The sequence below is a fragment of the Lepisma saccharinum genome, chromosome 24 (genome assembly GCF_977018435.1).
Source record: "Lepisma saccharinum chromosome 24, izLepSacc3.1, whole genome shotgun sequence".
Taxonomy (NCBI): Eukaryota; Metazoa; Arthropoda; class Insecta; order Zygentoma; family Lepismatidae; genus Lepisma; species Lepisma saccharinum.
In genome coordinates, this window is record NC_139252.1 from 62116706 (window position 1) to 62134817 (window position 18112).

General features: G+C 38.1%; 1 protein-coding gene across 1 annotated transcript in view; it reads left to right on the forward strand.

Annotated features, from left to right (window-relative positions):
• The first annotated feature begins 6010 nt into the window (after positions 1 to 6010).
• LOC145978085 (monocyte to macrophage differentiation factor 2) overlaps positions 6011 to 18112 on the forward strand; it is a 105904-nt gene continuing 93802 nt past the window's right edge. Inside the window, exon 1 of the mRNA XM_083110514.1 lies at positions 6011 to 6129. Coding sequence (XP_082966640.1) covers positions 6094 to 6129 — 36 coding nt within the window. The 5' untranslated portion in view covers positions 6011 to 6093. The remainder of the gene's footprint in view (positions 6130 to 18112) is intronic.

Genomic DNA, 18112 nt, shown 5'->3' on the forward strand with positions numbered 1-18112 from the left:
AACAACATGTATTCGCATTTAAATGGATCAAAACTACATTCACGAACTTCCACAACGTTACAGAAAACGATTTCCGTAAGTACTTTCTCCTGTAAATTTGAAGAAATCCATCTCCCCTATACTATAATGTTACCAACTTCGTAACTAAACGATTGCTTGTTCAAAACACGGCATTAACACACAATTTACAAAATGTGACACAACAACGATAGGAATGTTCATCATTCTTCCCTTTCACCGTTTCTCGATTTTTTACTGAATTCGTTTCCACTTAAAAATTACCATGAGGAAATTATAGACATGACGTTATGTGTGAATTGGCTTCATCAAACTGGTAGTTAATATTAACATGAGCTACCTCGAGAAGAGGTAGCGTGCTTGATTCTCACGAGGAAGTTCGTAGGTTCGATTCTCCATGCAGCTAGGTTTATTTTTTCAGGAGTGTCTCGTTGGGCGTAAAGTTTATCCACCGTGCTAAGAAGTTAACATTGTTCTCTGTCTTTCACGAGGTGAAAGGAAATAGTAACAGGGCGTTATTTCGATAGTAGAGAGCATTCGGTACGAGACTCGGCGGCACGCGGCCCGGCATCAGCGCTTGTCTTTCCCGGTGAACGGGTCCGCGACAGTCGGTAGAGTCGGCTATTAAAATTACAGTTTTCATATTGTGTACTAACCTTGACTACAGAAGGTGTTGAAAATGATGTCCCTCTGCTGCAGCACATTCCTGGCATCTCCGAAGGAAATTGGCATTTACACGTGCAAGTTCGTCTACTGTAATTCTCCCGATTTCTCGTACAATACTCTCTTTTAACTCACGGATGGTGTGCGGATTGTATTTGTATACTTTATTTTAAAGATTTCCCCATTTTTCTTTCCACTTTTATTCAGAACTGATCCTGTTACTCTAAACATTTTTACGAGGTTTAATATAGTGGTCCTATGTGGAACGGAAACACCAGGAAATTTCGTTGCAAAACGTCGTCGCACTTCTCCATAATTCCTCTTTCCGAAGTAACACTCGACAAGATAAATCCTTTGTTGTAATGTAAACTTTTGTGGTGCCATATTAAGCCACTATCTTCAACACACGGACACGACGCAACACAACTTCCGGGGGAGGATTATACTGGCGTCAGTCTGCAACGTCAACAGCAAGGGAAAGAGAGCGAAGGCAGGGAGAGCGAAAGAAACAGACTGTCGCGGACCCCGTTCACCGGGAGAGACAAGCGCTGACACCGGGCCGTTTGCCGCCGAGTCTGGTAGCGAATGTCAGGGAATGCTCTGACGAGGAAATTACATGCCACGTGAAATGCACAGAATCGAGTTATGTAGAGCTAAGTCTGTGGTGATGGTTCCGAATATTGCGAAGTTAGAGGAAAGTTTGTTAGATCTGATACTCGTACTTTGTGTTGAAATAAGACAACAAAGCAGTGGCGAATTAACGACCATTCTCAGGTTTTCATTTTTTTGCTTGCCACACTATGTACAGTAAATAGATTTTAGTAGCTTTTATCGCATCGGCCTCCGTCGCAATAACCATTTACTTATGTTAATTGGCAATTTACTATAAGTTGTAGACGTATCGTAAGATACAGGTGAGGGGATTAACAACACTCATTACGAAGGAACGGTAATAAAATTACCAATCTTAACAATTAGAACTCATGAAACTCTCTCTCTTTCGTTACAGAAATGCACTACATCACTGCTTAACATAATTGTATGTGTGTGTCTGTGTTAGTATATCGAAATAATCAATCTTTCAGGTGTCAGTGAAGAGCATAAACAATACATAACTTACATAACGTTACATTTTGCATCCTGAATACATATGAGATATGTCAATTAATCATAATGTGTGTGTTAACACAACTTATGAAGAATAGCTAAAAGAAGAAAGCTTTAACCTTAAATCCTGGTAATGAACAACTTCTAAGGGGAAAAATGCGCAGAAGGGACGTCGCTAAAAGTGTCCATCGAATTATTTTTTTTTAAAAATGTTCTAATATCAGCGGTGTCTGTTCAGGAACCAAATAGAAAGGAAAGGGTGGGATTTGAACCCGCGACCTTTCATGTATGATGAAAAAAAAGGATACCAGCGTCTAACCAATGCTCTACATTAATTTACTGACAACATTCCCTTAAAAGCACATACTTTCCTATGTTCCAAGCACATTTTCTCGACAAGTGAAAAATATTATTTTTTGAGAACTGTTCGATATTATGCAAGGTATTGTAAATAAAATGTCGCATAAACTCCTCACAAATTTACCTCTTTCTGCTCAAACGTGATGGCGATTTTCTCCAGTTGGAGAAAAACTCTATTCAGTGTTTCAAACCCCTCTGATTTCAAGTCGAGCGAGCAAGCAGAATCATAAAAATTCCTCAAAGTTCTTTATCGAATTTATTATTTCTGTTTGATTGTGTATTATAATAACGGTTTATAGTTTCTAAGTTCACGGAAAGTGCGAAATTGAAAACCTTTCACCCCAGCGTTTTTCTTCTAGTGGAGGAACCAACTCAAAGTTGGCTACTCTCAGCTGGCGCCGAAGTGCAATATTGCTAGGTTTACGAATTCTGGACTTAGAATTCTTTCGGCGCGGTCAAATAGGAAGTTGCGAAGAGTACATCTTTACTCTGTTGAATAATGGTTTCGCAGTGTGAATTGACAATGAAAATGGATTTAAAAAACAGATGCGATGAACTTCAAGACAAGACCAATATTGTATTTGTAGGACTGCCCAATACTAAGAAAAAGTTTTTTCGCAAAATTGATAAGAACTGTTTCTTCACAAATTTCAAAAATCTTAAAATTAAGAAATGTGTTTTAAACCTTTCTGCCTACATCATACTAAAATTTCATCATGATCGGACAATCCTTTTTTTTATTTATAGAATTTCAAAGAGAGCAATCGTTTGCGAGATTAAAAGAAACGGCAGTTGTTTTGTTCTCACGACGATAAAAAAAGAAGGCATCCTCGAAAATAAATATTCCACAAAATCATGGATCAGATGTGCCATGTAGGAGAACATATAAGTGGTGTCTGTTTAATATCTGTGCATCGTGATAAAGTACAAAAGACAAAGAAGTGTTCACTAACAAACTGATAGATATTATGGAAAGGAAGCAGACGAATCCAGTTTCTATTTTAATAATGGACTCAAGTCTGAACTTGTCAACAGCGGGACGATAACAGGCTATTCAATTCAGTTTCAATTTTATGATTTGTAAAATAATAATCACATTACACAATTTGACAAACAGGTACATCACTATGTCAAAATAGGTGATACAAAATTACAAAATTGAATACATAGTTATAAAACAATACAATGGATCCTACAATCTTATACATCATAAGTTCACATTTATAGCTTTCCACAAGTTCAGCTATTAAACCTGTTTTATTGAGTTTATTGAGCAATTTTCACACCGAAAGTACCCCTGGGGGCATTGGTGCATGTACATTACAAAAATACAACATGTTGACATCGCACATAATATATATCTATACATCAATTTGGCAGAATTTTTTTTATAATAATATAACATAATATAATAGTAAAACACACAATGACAAATTATTTGTTGAAGTGAACTAGTGCTGTAAAAGTACATGTTATATAGTGTATACAATCTAAATTTATTTTATCAAGTTATTTAATTCTTGAAATTCTTGAACTGAATATAATGTGTATTCCAATAACAATTTTTTCACTTTACTTTTAAAGATTGTGGTTCTCTCAAAATTTTTGTAACTTTTTGGTAATATATTGTATAACTGGATGCCTGAGTAAAAAGGTCCTGTTTGGAATGCAGTTAGCCGCACTTTGGGAATGTGGAAGTTATCTTTTTGTCTGGTATTGTAATCGTGAGTGTCTATGTTCCTTGGATAGTTCGATTTTGTTTCGTGTATGAAAGTAAGTGTTTCAAGTATGTACAAACTTGGAAGTGTTAATATACGTAATTTTTTGAAAAGCGGTTTACATGTATCAGTTTTATGTGCATTTGCCAAAATACGCAATGCTCTTTTTTGAATTTTAAAAATCCTCTGCGATTGAGCCGAGTTCCCCCAAAATTGGATACCATACCTCAAAATACTTTCGAAGTTTGAGAAATAGATATTTAGCAAACATACTGTATTGAAACTATTTTTTAAGGTCCTTAATTGGTAACATACGGTGTTTAGCCTCTTGCATAAATGATCTATGTGAACTTTCCAGTTTAGACACTCGTCTATAAATATTCCAAGAAATTTTGTATTGTTAGTAGCTGTTATAACGGCATGCCCTACTGTGAAATTATATTGCTTAATAGAAGAGTTTTTGGCTCTAGATACACCAAATTTTATTATATTAGTTTTTTCGTTGTTCATAGAAAGTTTGTTTGCTGAAAACCAGCTTTGTAGTTCAGTAAGAGCTTCTTCCGTTTTTTGAATTAATGTTACATCGTTAACAGAATCTACCAAAGCCGTAGTATCATCAGCGAAAAGAGTAATTTGGGCGGTATCAACATTTGCTGGAAGGTCATTTATGAACAATAAAAACAACAGGGGTCCTAGTATCGATCCTTGGGGGATTCCAATAACCACATCTTTCAATTCGGAGTAATATGTTGTTTGCGTCCCATTATTGGATAAGCTATTTATTGCAACGCTCTGTTTTCTATTCGATAAATAGGATTCTATTAATTTGTTTGATAGACCGCGGATTCTGTAGTATTTTAATTTCTCTAGTAGTAAGTGATGATTCACACAGTCAAACGCTATTGATAAATCACAAAAAATTGCAACAACAGAATACGTTTTGTTTATGGCGGACAGAATATTATCAATTACATCAAAAATGGCATTTTTTGTTGTTTTCGATTTCACAAACCCATTTTGTTGCTTTATGAGTATCTTTTTATCTTCTGCATACTTTATTATCCTATTATAGATTAATTTTTCGAAAATTTTTGAAAAAATTGACAATAAGGAAATTGGTCTGTAGTTTTCAATTTTTGTTTTATTTCCTTTCTTATACAAGGGTATTACTTTTGATATTTTTAGACAATCTGGAAAGCTGCCATTTTCCATACACTCGTTAATTAATTTACTGTAACCTTCTTTAGATATATTAGAATTGAGATTTTCTTCTCGGAATATCTGGAAATTTTAAAAGATATATTATTCAAAAGCATTCAGTACTTGAAAATATAAAATGTTCTGTACAAAATTTATCCTTTTTATTTTTCTTCTTTCTTCTAAGGTAGACATATTGAACTGTATTAACCATTTAGAATAATGCTGCTCATAGTAATTCTTTTTAAACTTCGTGCGTAGTAACCTGATAATATAATAATAATAATATCAATAATAAAAAGTAAAATATAAGTTTCTGCCCCCTTTCCCCCCCAAAAAAATCCTGCCGACGCCCTTGGGTTACCGTAGCGTTCCATGAAGCTTAGAGTTACAGTGGGATACATGAGTATTACTGTGCAAATTGTCCATCACCATGTTAGTGCACTCTATTTTACCCAATAAGAGCGTCAAGTATTAAAAGAAAACATAAAACAAGTTGTTGACAACTTCTGCCATCAATATATAATACATAAAAATCCATAGCTTAAAACACATAGGATGTAAGATAAAAATTCATGAAAATAGTCGTGGACAATTTGCCGAGCAATACTAGTGGATCCCACTGTACTAAGTTCGAATCCTGGGATGTGAAAGTTTAATTGTATTTCTTCTTTTATTTCATCCTCATCGTTGCGATTAACCTAGAAATGCAGTGCACAAGAACGCCGTACAATGAACAAAACACAAAGAAAAACATTGTATTCTATTTCCAGGAAGAAAATTGCTTTCACGTTCGGTATGTACGTGTGACGTAATCGTAAACAAAAACATTGACTCGACAACAGCGCCACACAGCGTTGAAAGCAAGCATTAACGTCGCGTCGGGTGGCATTGGAAGATAAAAACAGGTTGTGTATCATGCAACTTATTTTTCTCCCAATAGAGGTCTCTGACTACCAGACATGCAATATCCTTGCACCGGTAAGTCTGATTGACAGATCCATTCACCAAAGTTCACAGACAATACGGAATGAAACGTGCAGAGTGGTCATCGGTTGTTGATTGCGTAAGTACAGCTATTTCTGTGATAATTTGCTTTCCATTCCTTCTCTCTTGTTTTATATTTATGAGTATTTAACATAAATATTGATGTCACTGTATACGTTTGTTATTTGAATTTAAGGCGAGGAGGGACAATTTCCCCTAGGTCTTTCTCGGTGGGGCAGCTGCTGATCACTGTTGCCAACTTCGCTCTTTTGGAGCCAGATCTGGCTCTTTTGTGCACTCGTTTGACTGTGAACTGTGGCACCCGCCCTCTGCCCCACTATGATGCCACCACTGGCTCCGGCCCATAAATACCAACTTTTGCCATGAGTGTACATTTTGCACGTGACGTGATATTCGTATAGCTATAGGCTGCGTCACCCACCTCTTCTTTGCTCCCTATGTATTTTTACATATAGCGCTGTGGCTAAGATGAAGATGGCAATTTTGTTATCCGGGAACCCTTTATTTTCGATTTTATATTACCATCATTGGATTATTGAGATGGGTGATGCCGCCAAATCTAGGCAGTGAAAACTAAGAATAAATTGCCATCACTTTAAAGCTTACGGTAATAGCAGCACCCCCACCCCTCTGACAACTAAAATTACCCTAGTAGGCACTTTATGCAGCCTTCGTTAATCTAGCTCCTTGAAAGTCCTCTTTAGCTACATTAATGGTGAAATTTAGCTCTATTATGCACATCAGGTTTGGCAACACTGCCAGAATGGCCGTAGGAGGCAAGGAGAAATGCACTAGGCTTATGGGACCATTATTTCATTCGTTCTCTTGGGAATATCAAACATCCGATGACGTAGAAAAGTACATGGACGGAAAAAGGACACGTTGAACTATGTCATAGTAGGAGGAAAAGTCGAAACTCCCATTTGATGAACCGTAACTTGAAGTTGAAGTTGATGTCCCATAAGGAATACATGGGATTCGGTAAATACTAATTCATCATATTTTTCAAAAATCGTATAAGGCTTAATAATCAACTTAGGAAACCGCTTCCACTTGCCACATGGGGAGAAATTCATACTCTTCATTTCTGGCGGAGATCTTTTTAGTAGCATTGCTCATTCCGACAATATTGGAATAAATGCATGCCTGGTGCGTAATTGTCCCTCTTCGCCTTAAATCTGCCAAAGGTTTATTTTATACATAGATTAATCGGGATTGGACCTATAAATTTAAAGTGCGCTACGACGGCAGAGGATCCGGGTTCGGATCCCGTCCTGGGCATGGATGTTTGTTAGTGGCCCTTCATTAATTTTATTGTATCACCACTCATCTTCATCTTCGTGATTAGCCAAAAGTGGTACAAAAGCGAAATAAAATAAAACAAATCATTCAATTAATCAAACCACTAGATGTCTTCACCGGGTATCGAGCCCGGAACCCTTTGCTTACAAGGTGACAACGTTACCACTGCGCCATCGGAGCATTGTAGTGTTAGAAATGTTAGTAAAACTGAGTTGCAGTCAATTACTTGAAAAGGTATCTCGGTTATAGGCAGAAGCCTGAATTTTACATAACAATAATTTGATTTTTATTATTTATCGCCGCATTTCTGCCACTTTGGCTAATCGCGACTATGAGGATGAGTCATGATATGATGAAATTGATGAAAGGCCACTCTCAAAGAACACCTACACCCGGGCCGGGATTCGAACCCGAGAGCCCTGGCGTTGTAGCGTGCTGTGCTAACCACTACGCCACGGTGGTAGGCTTATGTAACAATAACTAGGAGGATATAGTAAAGTATATGTGTACGGAACGCATGGCAACACAGGGTTGTGAAGGTAGAGCCCTACATACTAATAATCTCGGTCATTTGTGGAAGTGATGTGACCAGCACCACGCCGCCTTTAACCCTTCCCTTTCGGGCACAAATTTATTTGAGGCTGGGAGAACTCCAGAGCCTCACAAGGCAGGGACAAATTCCCACGTGCCGGCCGTGGCGGAGTGGTTAGCACATCGCGCTCCGACGCTCACTGTACGGAGTTCAAATTCCAGCCTGGGCATGGATGTTCTTTGTGAGTGTCCCTTCATCAATTTTATATCATATCATCACTCATCCCTATCTTCGCGTTTAGCCAAAGTAGCAAATAGGGGACGCTAAATGGAAATACAAGTACTCTTTATTCTTACATTAATTAAAGGGCCTCCCCGATGGCGTAGTGGTAACGTCGTCGCCTTGTAATGAAAGGGTCCCTGGTTCGGTAACCCACTTCAAACTGTAGGCCCAGTCCTGATTAGCCTTTCTGTACATAAAGTGGACTTAGAACAACAAATCTATCTTCATATTAACTAAAGGCTTATTGTTAAATTAAGTGTGTCAGGGGCTGGCCTCCGTAGCGTATTGGTTAGCACACTGTGGGTCCCGGGTTCGAATCCTGGGCTGGGAATAGGTGTGCTTTGTGCGTGTCCCTTCACCAATTTCATCATCAACACTCATGTTCATCTTCGCGATTAGCCAAAAGTGGCAGATGAGTGTGAAGTAAAATAAACCATCAATCAATTGAATGAAATGGGTGAGAGAAAAAAGGGAAATATTCTACATTTTGGTTATTTTGAACTGAAATAGCCATTTTTTTTACTTAAGCTGAGCTGCATCAACTGACAGAGAAAGCAAACATTCTCTCTCTCAGTAGGAAATATCATTGCGGGGAAGAGGGAAACATTTCTGGAATGTTTGCCTCTTAGCTCTCATCAACGAAAAGAAGCAGCCAACATTTGAATTTTAAAGTGTTGAAAATCAACAAATTATCAACTTTAAGCAATGGCGGGCTACTCTGTTTAAGAAGAGCACCAAAAGCTTGCAAAGCAGAGAAGTGTTTCAAATTAGCAAAATTAAAAACAGAAGAAAAAAAGGATATTTGACAGCACACGAGTTTACACACTGCACTAGGAGAAGTATTCAACCTCTACAAAGACGGTGAGCGAGCATATTTTACTGCAACCACAATAATTATTGCTGTTCCAACAGGAATTAAAGTATTTAGATGAATTGCCACACTACACGGGACACAAATCAACTACTCCCCATCAATATTATGAGCGTTAGGATTTATTTTTTTGTAGATTTATATTTTTATTAATTATCCTGTTGTTTTATTTATATTAACTTTTATGAGATTTTTTTGTTTTATTTGTTTTTTGAGGGGTCGTTGGTAAAATTATATATTATATATATATATTAATTAATCAAAGAAAGTTTATTCCTCGTCCAACCATTCATTCTAACCTTCGCACGGTCAAAATACCGCGGCTGAGATTGTGCTTGCTACTAATGCTTGTGGTGGGAATGTTCCAATAAACAGTAATCATTTTAAAAAATAGAATAAAATAAAAATTGAGGTCCTTGCTAAAATTGTGCATTAAGTACCAGACGACTGCAAAGAGTTGTATGACATCATTTTATCATAGCCTTCATCCATGCAGTCTGCATGTGATGAGCATTCCGATAGTGACTAGCAGTGATGGAGTGATAATACTTTTCACTTCATTACGTTCATGTTGCAGGTTCACCACTATTTCAAGAAAACGTGTTACTTAACTCTCCCGTTGCCAAGCTTTTCGACACCTTTATTTTACCAAGCGGGGTATTTTGATTACCCCAATACAATTTTGTGATTTAGTGTAATATTTGTTTTTAGATTCTGTCATTTTCAATGAATAGCTTTATTTAGTATTGAAATACATTTTTGAAATTATTAAAAGTATTTAAACTGAACATAAACACCGTATGGTGACATTAGTGCAGCGTTGCCATGTATGCACGCTCTAATTCAACTCAACAATAGTAACCTGAAACAATAGAGTACAATATATGTTATTTGAGCTAAACAATGGATGTATGGTAAAAATCAACAATGGAAAAATTAAATAACGAAGATGAATGAGAGACATATTTCGTAAAACCTTCATTTTGACAAATAAAAAGATAAGACATTTCATACCAAGCAGGGTAGTCTCACAACCCCACCAATATATCCCGTCAATAATAAATATAAAAACAAAAAAAAAGTGGGTCAGTCACGAGTGTAAATACAATTTCAATCATTTTAGGTCAAAGTCATGCAACTACAAGTAGCCTATGTAGCTCTTCAGATAAAATTATTATAGGGAAAAATCAACCTGCGGTAGTAACAATACCCCGCTTGCTAATGCGAGGGTTAAAATTGATTATCGAGAATTGTTAATGTAAACATTTTATTTGGTCAGAACACTTATCTCGAATTCATAGTAATGTTATATCAACTAATAACTGTGCTGTAATATTTGAAAACGGCATTTATTGCTTGCTACGTTCAAGTGAGAACCAAAAGGAAAACATCCCAGGATGTTTTTATGACTGTGTCTATTTACGTATGAACAATTTACAAAAAATATTGCTTTAGAATTATTGTCAGAGCTTTGTATTATAATTTCACAATAGAAAGTTTTCTAATTAATTAAGTTTTTGAGCCACAGAACTATTTCGTTGATTTCCCAAAAAATACACTCTATGGAATGTACCTTCTTTCTCTCACCCATTCAATTAATCGAATGTGTCAGGGAGCATTCACCCCTCCTCCCAGCTTTCGACGCCCGTGGGCTTTGTTTTCCATTGTTTGTTAATGCGGATACATTGAGTGCGTCAGTGCGAGAGGTTATGTTCTCCCGTGACAATTGACTTCCGTGACATCAGCATTTGTGAGAGCGCCTTTCCCGTCTGTCTAGAACAAAACAAGGTTTAGACTGGTGAAGCCTACACGGAAGAGCCGAGTTATATATACAGGGTGTATACAAACATGTGTCAGAAACTTTAGGGATTTATTCTTGACATCAAAACATAACAAAAAGTTCATATGAACATGGGTCCAAAAATCCTTCGTTACGGAGGTATGAAAGGAAATAATATTCATGGCAAAAAAATGAGACATTGACCAAATAAATTTACATGTATGAAAGGATTTAATATTCATGGCACAAAAATGAGACATTTACCAAAATCATTGCCATTTACAAAAATTGCTCGAAGTGACCACCTCCTGCTTCCATGCATCCCCTGAGCCTGCGTTCCATACTTTGCCGTACGTTGTGGAAAACTCCTGGTGTGTTCCGTATTTGGTCAAATCCATGTTGGATACGCTCCCTCAGAACATCAACATTGGGTACGGGAGTTGAATACACCAAGGATTTTAAATGTTCCCAAAGGAAAAAATCCATTGGGTTTAAATCTGGCGATCGGGCAGGCCATGCAATGGATCGCCCGCGACCAATCCATCTGTTCGGAAACTGGTTATCGAGACACTGGCGAACTATCCGTGTAAAATGCGGTGGAGCACCATCGTGCATAAACCACATTCGTTGGATGACGTCTAGAGGTACATCATCAAGTAAATGCAGAAACTCATGTCTGAGAAACTGTAAATACGTTTGTCCAGTCAGACGTTGAGGAAAGAAGTAAGGGCCAATGACATGATGATGAATGATTCCACCCCACACGTTGAGGCTAAACCTCTGTTGATGTTTGTCTTGTCGCACTGCATGAGGGTTTTCATAAGCCCAGATGTGATTGTTATGATAATTGAAGATCCCATCACGTGAAAAGCCAGCCTCATCAGTGAATAAGGTACATGCTAAGAACTGCAGAAACACAGCACACTGCCCTAACATGCGTTGACAGAAATTTATTCGTGGCTGAAAGTCTGCCTCATTTAATCCTTGCACCCGTTGAAGGTGATACGGGTACAGAAGATTTTCATGCACAATGTTCCAGATCGTCATGTGATTAACGCCTTCCCTTCTCGCAATTCTCCTTGTACTGGTTGATAGAGTTTCATCCACAGTTCTAAGAACCCGTTCTTCAAGCTCAGGCGTTCGTACATCGCGTGGTCTCCCACCATCTGCAACTCTCTTCTCAAATGTGCCTGTCTCTCGCAAGCGTTGTTGTAGTCGTACAAACGTTCGTGCACAAGGTAACTGCCTCCCAGGGTAACGTTCAGCATAACGTTGACGTGCTGCGTCCGCATTCCCATCTGCTAGGCCGTACATGTAGTGCATATCCGTCATTTCAGACACTGAATACATCGTTGTGATGTGTTGTGATGGAAGTTACTGTAAAACAAAACAAACAACAATGAGAAAATAAACAAAAAACAAATGCCACGCCCAACTGTACACAAGAAAGTGAGTACAAATGCACATTTGAGGTACATTACACAACCAGGAGTCACTACAGCGAATTCCTTTCATACCTCCCTAACGAAGGATTTTCGGACCCATGTTCATATGAACTTTTTGTTATGTTTTGATGTCACGAATAAATCCCTAAAGTTTCTGACACATGTTTGTATACACCCTGTATATAGGGATGGACGATATCGGAAATTTGCTATCGCGGTCACAGACGATACGATATTATTTCGTATTGTGATATCGGCGATACATCGTCTAAACGATATATGTCGCCAAATGTCGTGACGATATATCGCGGACATATATCGATAGAATATGGTGACGATATATCGTCTAGTTGATATCGTCTGGACGATATTTTTTCAACACTAGTTATTTTTCACTGGATGCAGAAGAGATAATGCCGGACACTTAGGCAGAAGGATTTTTTCGTTCCCTCGCCGACTCGAAAGTGCTGTTTCTTTCTTTAGAAGGCACTAACAATGGCCAGAAACTAAATGCTCTGTTGATGATGACGTTGCGAGTAAAAATTCAAATATGAAAAATTTGAAGACCAACTCATTGATTGCCGATGTTATTCCCTCTTGAATGGATTCATTTGGTTTATCTTCCTTCACTTTCCTGCCACTTTTGGCGAAGATGAGGAGTGATAAAATTGACGAAGAGAACACCGCACAGGCCGGGATTCGAACCCGGGACCCCTGGCGTCGTAGCAATCCGTGCTAACCATTTAACACGTGGTGCCGTGAGCGTTACTCCAACTTGCTCTCGACATACAAGAAGCATTAGACCTGGCCACAGAGGATTTTTGTTTCATCGCTGTTTTTATTTGTACAGCTCTAAATAACTTTCCGACCAATGAATCTTCGGCACTATCGTGACGTAAGACAATAGCTCAGCTACCTATAATCGGCGCCAGAATAAGCTCCACGTGGCCCCCGGCCAAATATTTAAATGAGATGCTCCCCTCCCGTTCAATTTCTTGCTTCCCTTGGGACTCCGCTTTGAGCGTAAATTGAGGTCCGTAAGTAACATCCGATGCGTTGTTTCATGATGAAAAGTACAGCCAGAAACTTCAGGCATTTACATGTGTCGCCCCTGTCAACACATGCTTTTTCAAGCACAGAACTATTCAATCTGTATTATATTAATCTATGTTGGAATCTTTTCTTTAAAAATGTGTTATTGTTAATGTTACAATAGGTAATGAATTGTTTAACTTAAATCAGAAAAAATGCTGAAACTATGGAAATATAAAACAAATATGTAGTAACCTTTGTAAATTGTAAACAAAAATATGATATAAAAGAGCTAGACTTTTGTAAGCCTACGGGACATTCTCCTGGTTGCCGAAAGGCTGATGGTTCAGGGGACGTTGGGTAAGATCTTGCTTCAATCTTCGGATTGGCTGGTGTACGTGTACTCCATTTGGCAGATATTCCACAAACCCAACTCTGAATAAGGCGTTCTCCTGCATCATCAAAAGACCAGGGTTATAAACTTTGGTACAACTAATAGGTTTAGGCCTACAAGTTGTATCGGGTGAATTGTCTGTTTGGAAAAGTGTTTGTATAACATCAGAAGTTTAAATAAATCTTCGAGTAAAAGGTCTTAAAGATCTTTCATTTCAAACCTACATAGGTGATAATTAAAAATAAATCCTACACTACAGACCTCACAAGGGCTTGGTCCTTCTAACCCTTAGAAGCCTTTGAGAAGTCCGATAAAAGGGTTGTAACCGGACTAACATAAAGCCCTAAAGGCAGAAGGTGCGTGCCATACACTCCTCACAAAAAGTTTGGAATATTGTTACGTTAGACAATAGGTGATATACACGGTCTTGGAATGCAACAACACATGGTATCTGTTTGGTGGACGTTCTCGTCTTGTCGCAGACATCTGCCACCGTGCCTATCGCCTATTTCCTAATATAACAATATTCCAAACTTTTTGTGAGGAGCGTATTTTGGTTAAAATAGGCAGGCAAAAGGGCATTTATAATATGGAAAATAGCCATCAAAAGAAAAAAATAGGCACAATAAACCGAAGGAAGTAGCAAATTCCAAGTCAATGATATCCATAATTTCATTCAAAAAATTTACTATCTTCATTGAAATGGCATTTTTGCTTTCCTTTGTTGTCTTGATTGCACATAATCACTAGTTTTTTTTAAAAAAGTTATCAACATTCATCTGTCAGAAAGAGTGCTTTTTCATGACAGAAAATTATCTCTCTACTTCAACAGAAATAATGGAGCATACGTACATAAAACAGACTGTTAACCAGATTCATATTGTCAAGGAAAGAATTTCGATCTTTGAGAATATCACAAATTGTTTTCAACTTTTTTTTCCAATTCTACATTTGCACTCACTAAACCTTTGCAGTTTACTTCAACAACTAACCCTTTTTCCTCTGGTACAGTACTTCCTTCAGCTGCTGCACCGGTTCCTCGATGTCTTTCATGGATGCTACATATTCCACTCCTTTTTTCCAGCTTTGTAATTGTCTCTGGCAACACCATTATATGCCAATAAATAACCTTTTTTGGGGAAAAAAGTTATATGCATTTCTTAAAAAAACTTCTAAAATTTAATTGGGAATCGCAAGAAGAGGTATTAGAATTCAAGATAGGCAATAGGGTACAAAATACGTACAATGAAAAAGGTTCTCTAGCATTAGCAACGTAAAAAAATATCCAGGCCTCCCAACAAGAATTCTGTAAACTCATCTTTCCTCTCCCATTCGTGCCACATGGCCTGCCCATCTGAGTCTATTCTTGATTTAATTATTCTAATAATACCTTGACATGAATACAAATTGTGCAGTTCTAAATCATAGCCTTCTCCACTCACATGTTTCTTCATCCCTTTTAGGTCCAAATATTTATGTTCCTAAAACACGTGACCTATTTATAAATACATGACTAGATATTTTTGGTTTGAAAGTGTCATATTTTATAGCTTGGCAACAGTGGCGTGCCCAGGATTTTCGAAAGGGTTAGGTATATATTTTTTAGTAGTCAGCCCTCATTTTGAAATCTTTTCCTGCATTTGGTGTTCTTTTCTTTAGGAATAATGGGCCAAAGGGGGGGGGGGGGTTATAACCCCCACCAACCTCTCCTTGGGCACGCCACTGCTTGGCAAGGTCTCGGCTACTAAGTCCTTTCTCGTTATCGGTTTAGTCTCGTCACTCGTCTCGGATTTTGAAATCCCGCCTCGCTACTTGGTAGCTTATTACGGTAACCTCCAAATCACGTACGCCAGCTAATTCATATACGTACAACTATGGTGTGGTTGATAAAAGGTCTCCTCGGTCAGCGATTAGAGAAACTAGCAGATAAGTAAGAAGCAAGGGTCATAGTAAATATTGTACAGGAAGCGAGATAAGATATATTTGTTTATTATTTATGCGGCTGTATTTTTAATTTTGTGATTTTATGACTCAGATTCTTTCACATCAAGAACTGGTATATTATCGTGTTAGGAACTTCTGAATAGGGGAATGTGGGTCATGATTTTTTATTGGGAATATGGCCGACGATTGATAATATTTAGACTAGGTTTTGTCCGATGTCGGTGTTTTTGGTGTCGAGGAATGATTGATTCCCAACCTAGGTTTCCACATGGAGCAAGCATCTTGAAAACTTATTGAATAGGAATTTGTCTTGGACAAGCTCGGTGGCTGATTACGACTTTGGGACTCGCGAACCAAGTCTCGGGTTCGAGTCCCGATTCAGGCTGTTACTTGTAAGTATCCCTTCGTCAATTGCACCTTATCACCACTCTTCCTCATCGTCGCCTTTCCGCCACTTTTGGCTAGTCGCGACGATGAGGATGGGCGATGTTTGGATGAAATTGACGAGGGGGACACTCACAAGGAACAACCATGGTTAGGCTGGGATTCGAACCCGGGAACTCTGTGGCGAAATCGAAAGCGTGCACTTGTCACACTCGGCCGTCATGGGCTATTTTTGTCCGTCACGCGATACGAGAATAAGCTAATAACCCCTTAACTCAAACACTACTGAATTTGAATTGTTTTAAGTCCACTTTATTCACAGGAAGGCTAATCGCGACTGGTCCTACAGTTCAAAGTGCGACCACTATGTTCCTCCACCGGGTATCGAATCCTGGACCCCTAAACTGAGGATAGTCCTCTAACAAGAAAATATAAGATGTAGGGGAAGCGGGGGCTAGTTGCAACAGGGGTAGGTTGCAACACTGGTAATATCTCCTCAACGAGATACGAACTTGCCCTTCGCGCATGCGCATTTTGTGGAGGAAGAAACGTTCTAGATTGTTGGTGCACGCGATCTGATAACAGTTACAGGAAATAAGAATTTCAGACCAGGCGAGTAAAATTTGAAGAATTTATTTTGAAGCGACTGGCGACTAGGACAAGTAATTGTCGTTGACTATGTTGCTATTAATGATACACATGTACTTTCACCTTTAAAAGAATAACAGCCATGATTACAATGAGATTCATGTTGAAGACATTTTCGTCCTTCTGTTAAGTAAAGTGGGCGAGGGGTAAGTTGCAACAGGCATATGAAGATGATGGAAGGGAGTGTGTACAGTGTATAGAGTGTGACAGGTGGGCACATTTCAAGAAATGTGCGAAAGAAGATGCGTTTTAGGTCTGTCATCATTGTTTCTCAGATTAAAGAAAGTGTTGTTTTTTTTGTATACTCCTTTATCTACATTTGTAAACCAAAAATATGCTAAATTTAGGTCTAGGCCTACTTGAAGTTATAAATATTATTACAATGTCAGCATATGTTGAACAGCTTCTAACATAATATTCATATCGTTTTTTGTATCATTTGTTAAATAAATTAAGATTTACGTACTTACTTTCATTTATGTTTCCATGTGTTGCAATATGCCCCATCCACTGTTGCAACTTGCCCCGCATACGGGGCAAGTTGCAACAAAAGTAAGGTGTTTGGAAATTTTAAATTTCCAAGAAAAGTACATGAGTGTCGAGGTTCTCAAATTTTCTGTGCAAGTGGAATGTATCCCGCCTTTTCACTACAAAGTTTCGTGGACGTATGTTGAAAAGCAAAAATTATACAATTTTTTGAAGTTGAAAATTTTAGAAGTGTTGCAACTAGCCCCCGCCTCCCCTATATGAAAAACTTTCCCGCTCAAATTTTAAAACTAATTAATTCATTCATTACTTAACTTGAAACTATACTGTTTCCGAGGATAAATTTCCTTGCCCACCTCCACCCGTATACATTCGAGGGTATGCGCTTATGTTCTGGTGCCTAAAAGACCAGAACCTCTTTTCCACGGAATATCGGTTCATCCGTTTCCATTTTCTCTTGGCTTTATTTGGTTCAGATAATACATATACGCCTACATAGATACAAGTACATTCAGTTACAATGCAATCCTCAGGATCCGATATCGGGGTAATTCGGTTGTCCAGAACAAGCCCAGTTTACAAAGTTTATCAATATGATACTTGTTTCGTGGTCGTTTTCTTAGGTATGTAGTGTGCGTTTCAGTACGTCTATTTGGCTGAGATAGTGTTAGGAGTTGAGTGGGTAGATGTGACGTTGTGTGGACGTGTTCGCATGTTGTATTGTTGTTTGGTGAGTTTATGTGTGTGTGTGTAGTTTTGTTTATGTTTAAGTGTGTTAAGGGAGAGGTGAAAGTTGTTTGATTAAAGGCAACGAAGGAAGGGAGAAGATGTTAATGAAGTGAGAAGGTTAAGAGTTTGGATTGTAGTAGTGTCAGATATAAGAGGGTTTAAGTTGTGTGAGTGACTTGAGGTAGGAGGAATGGTATGTTGAGAGAGCGTCA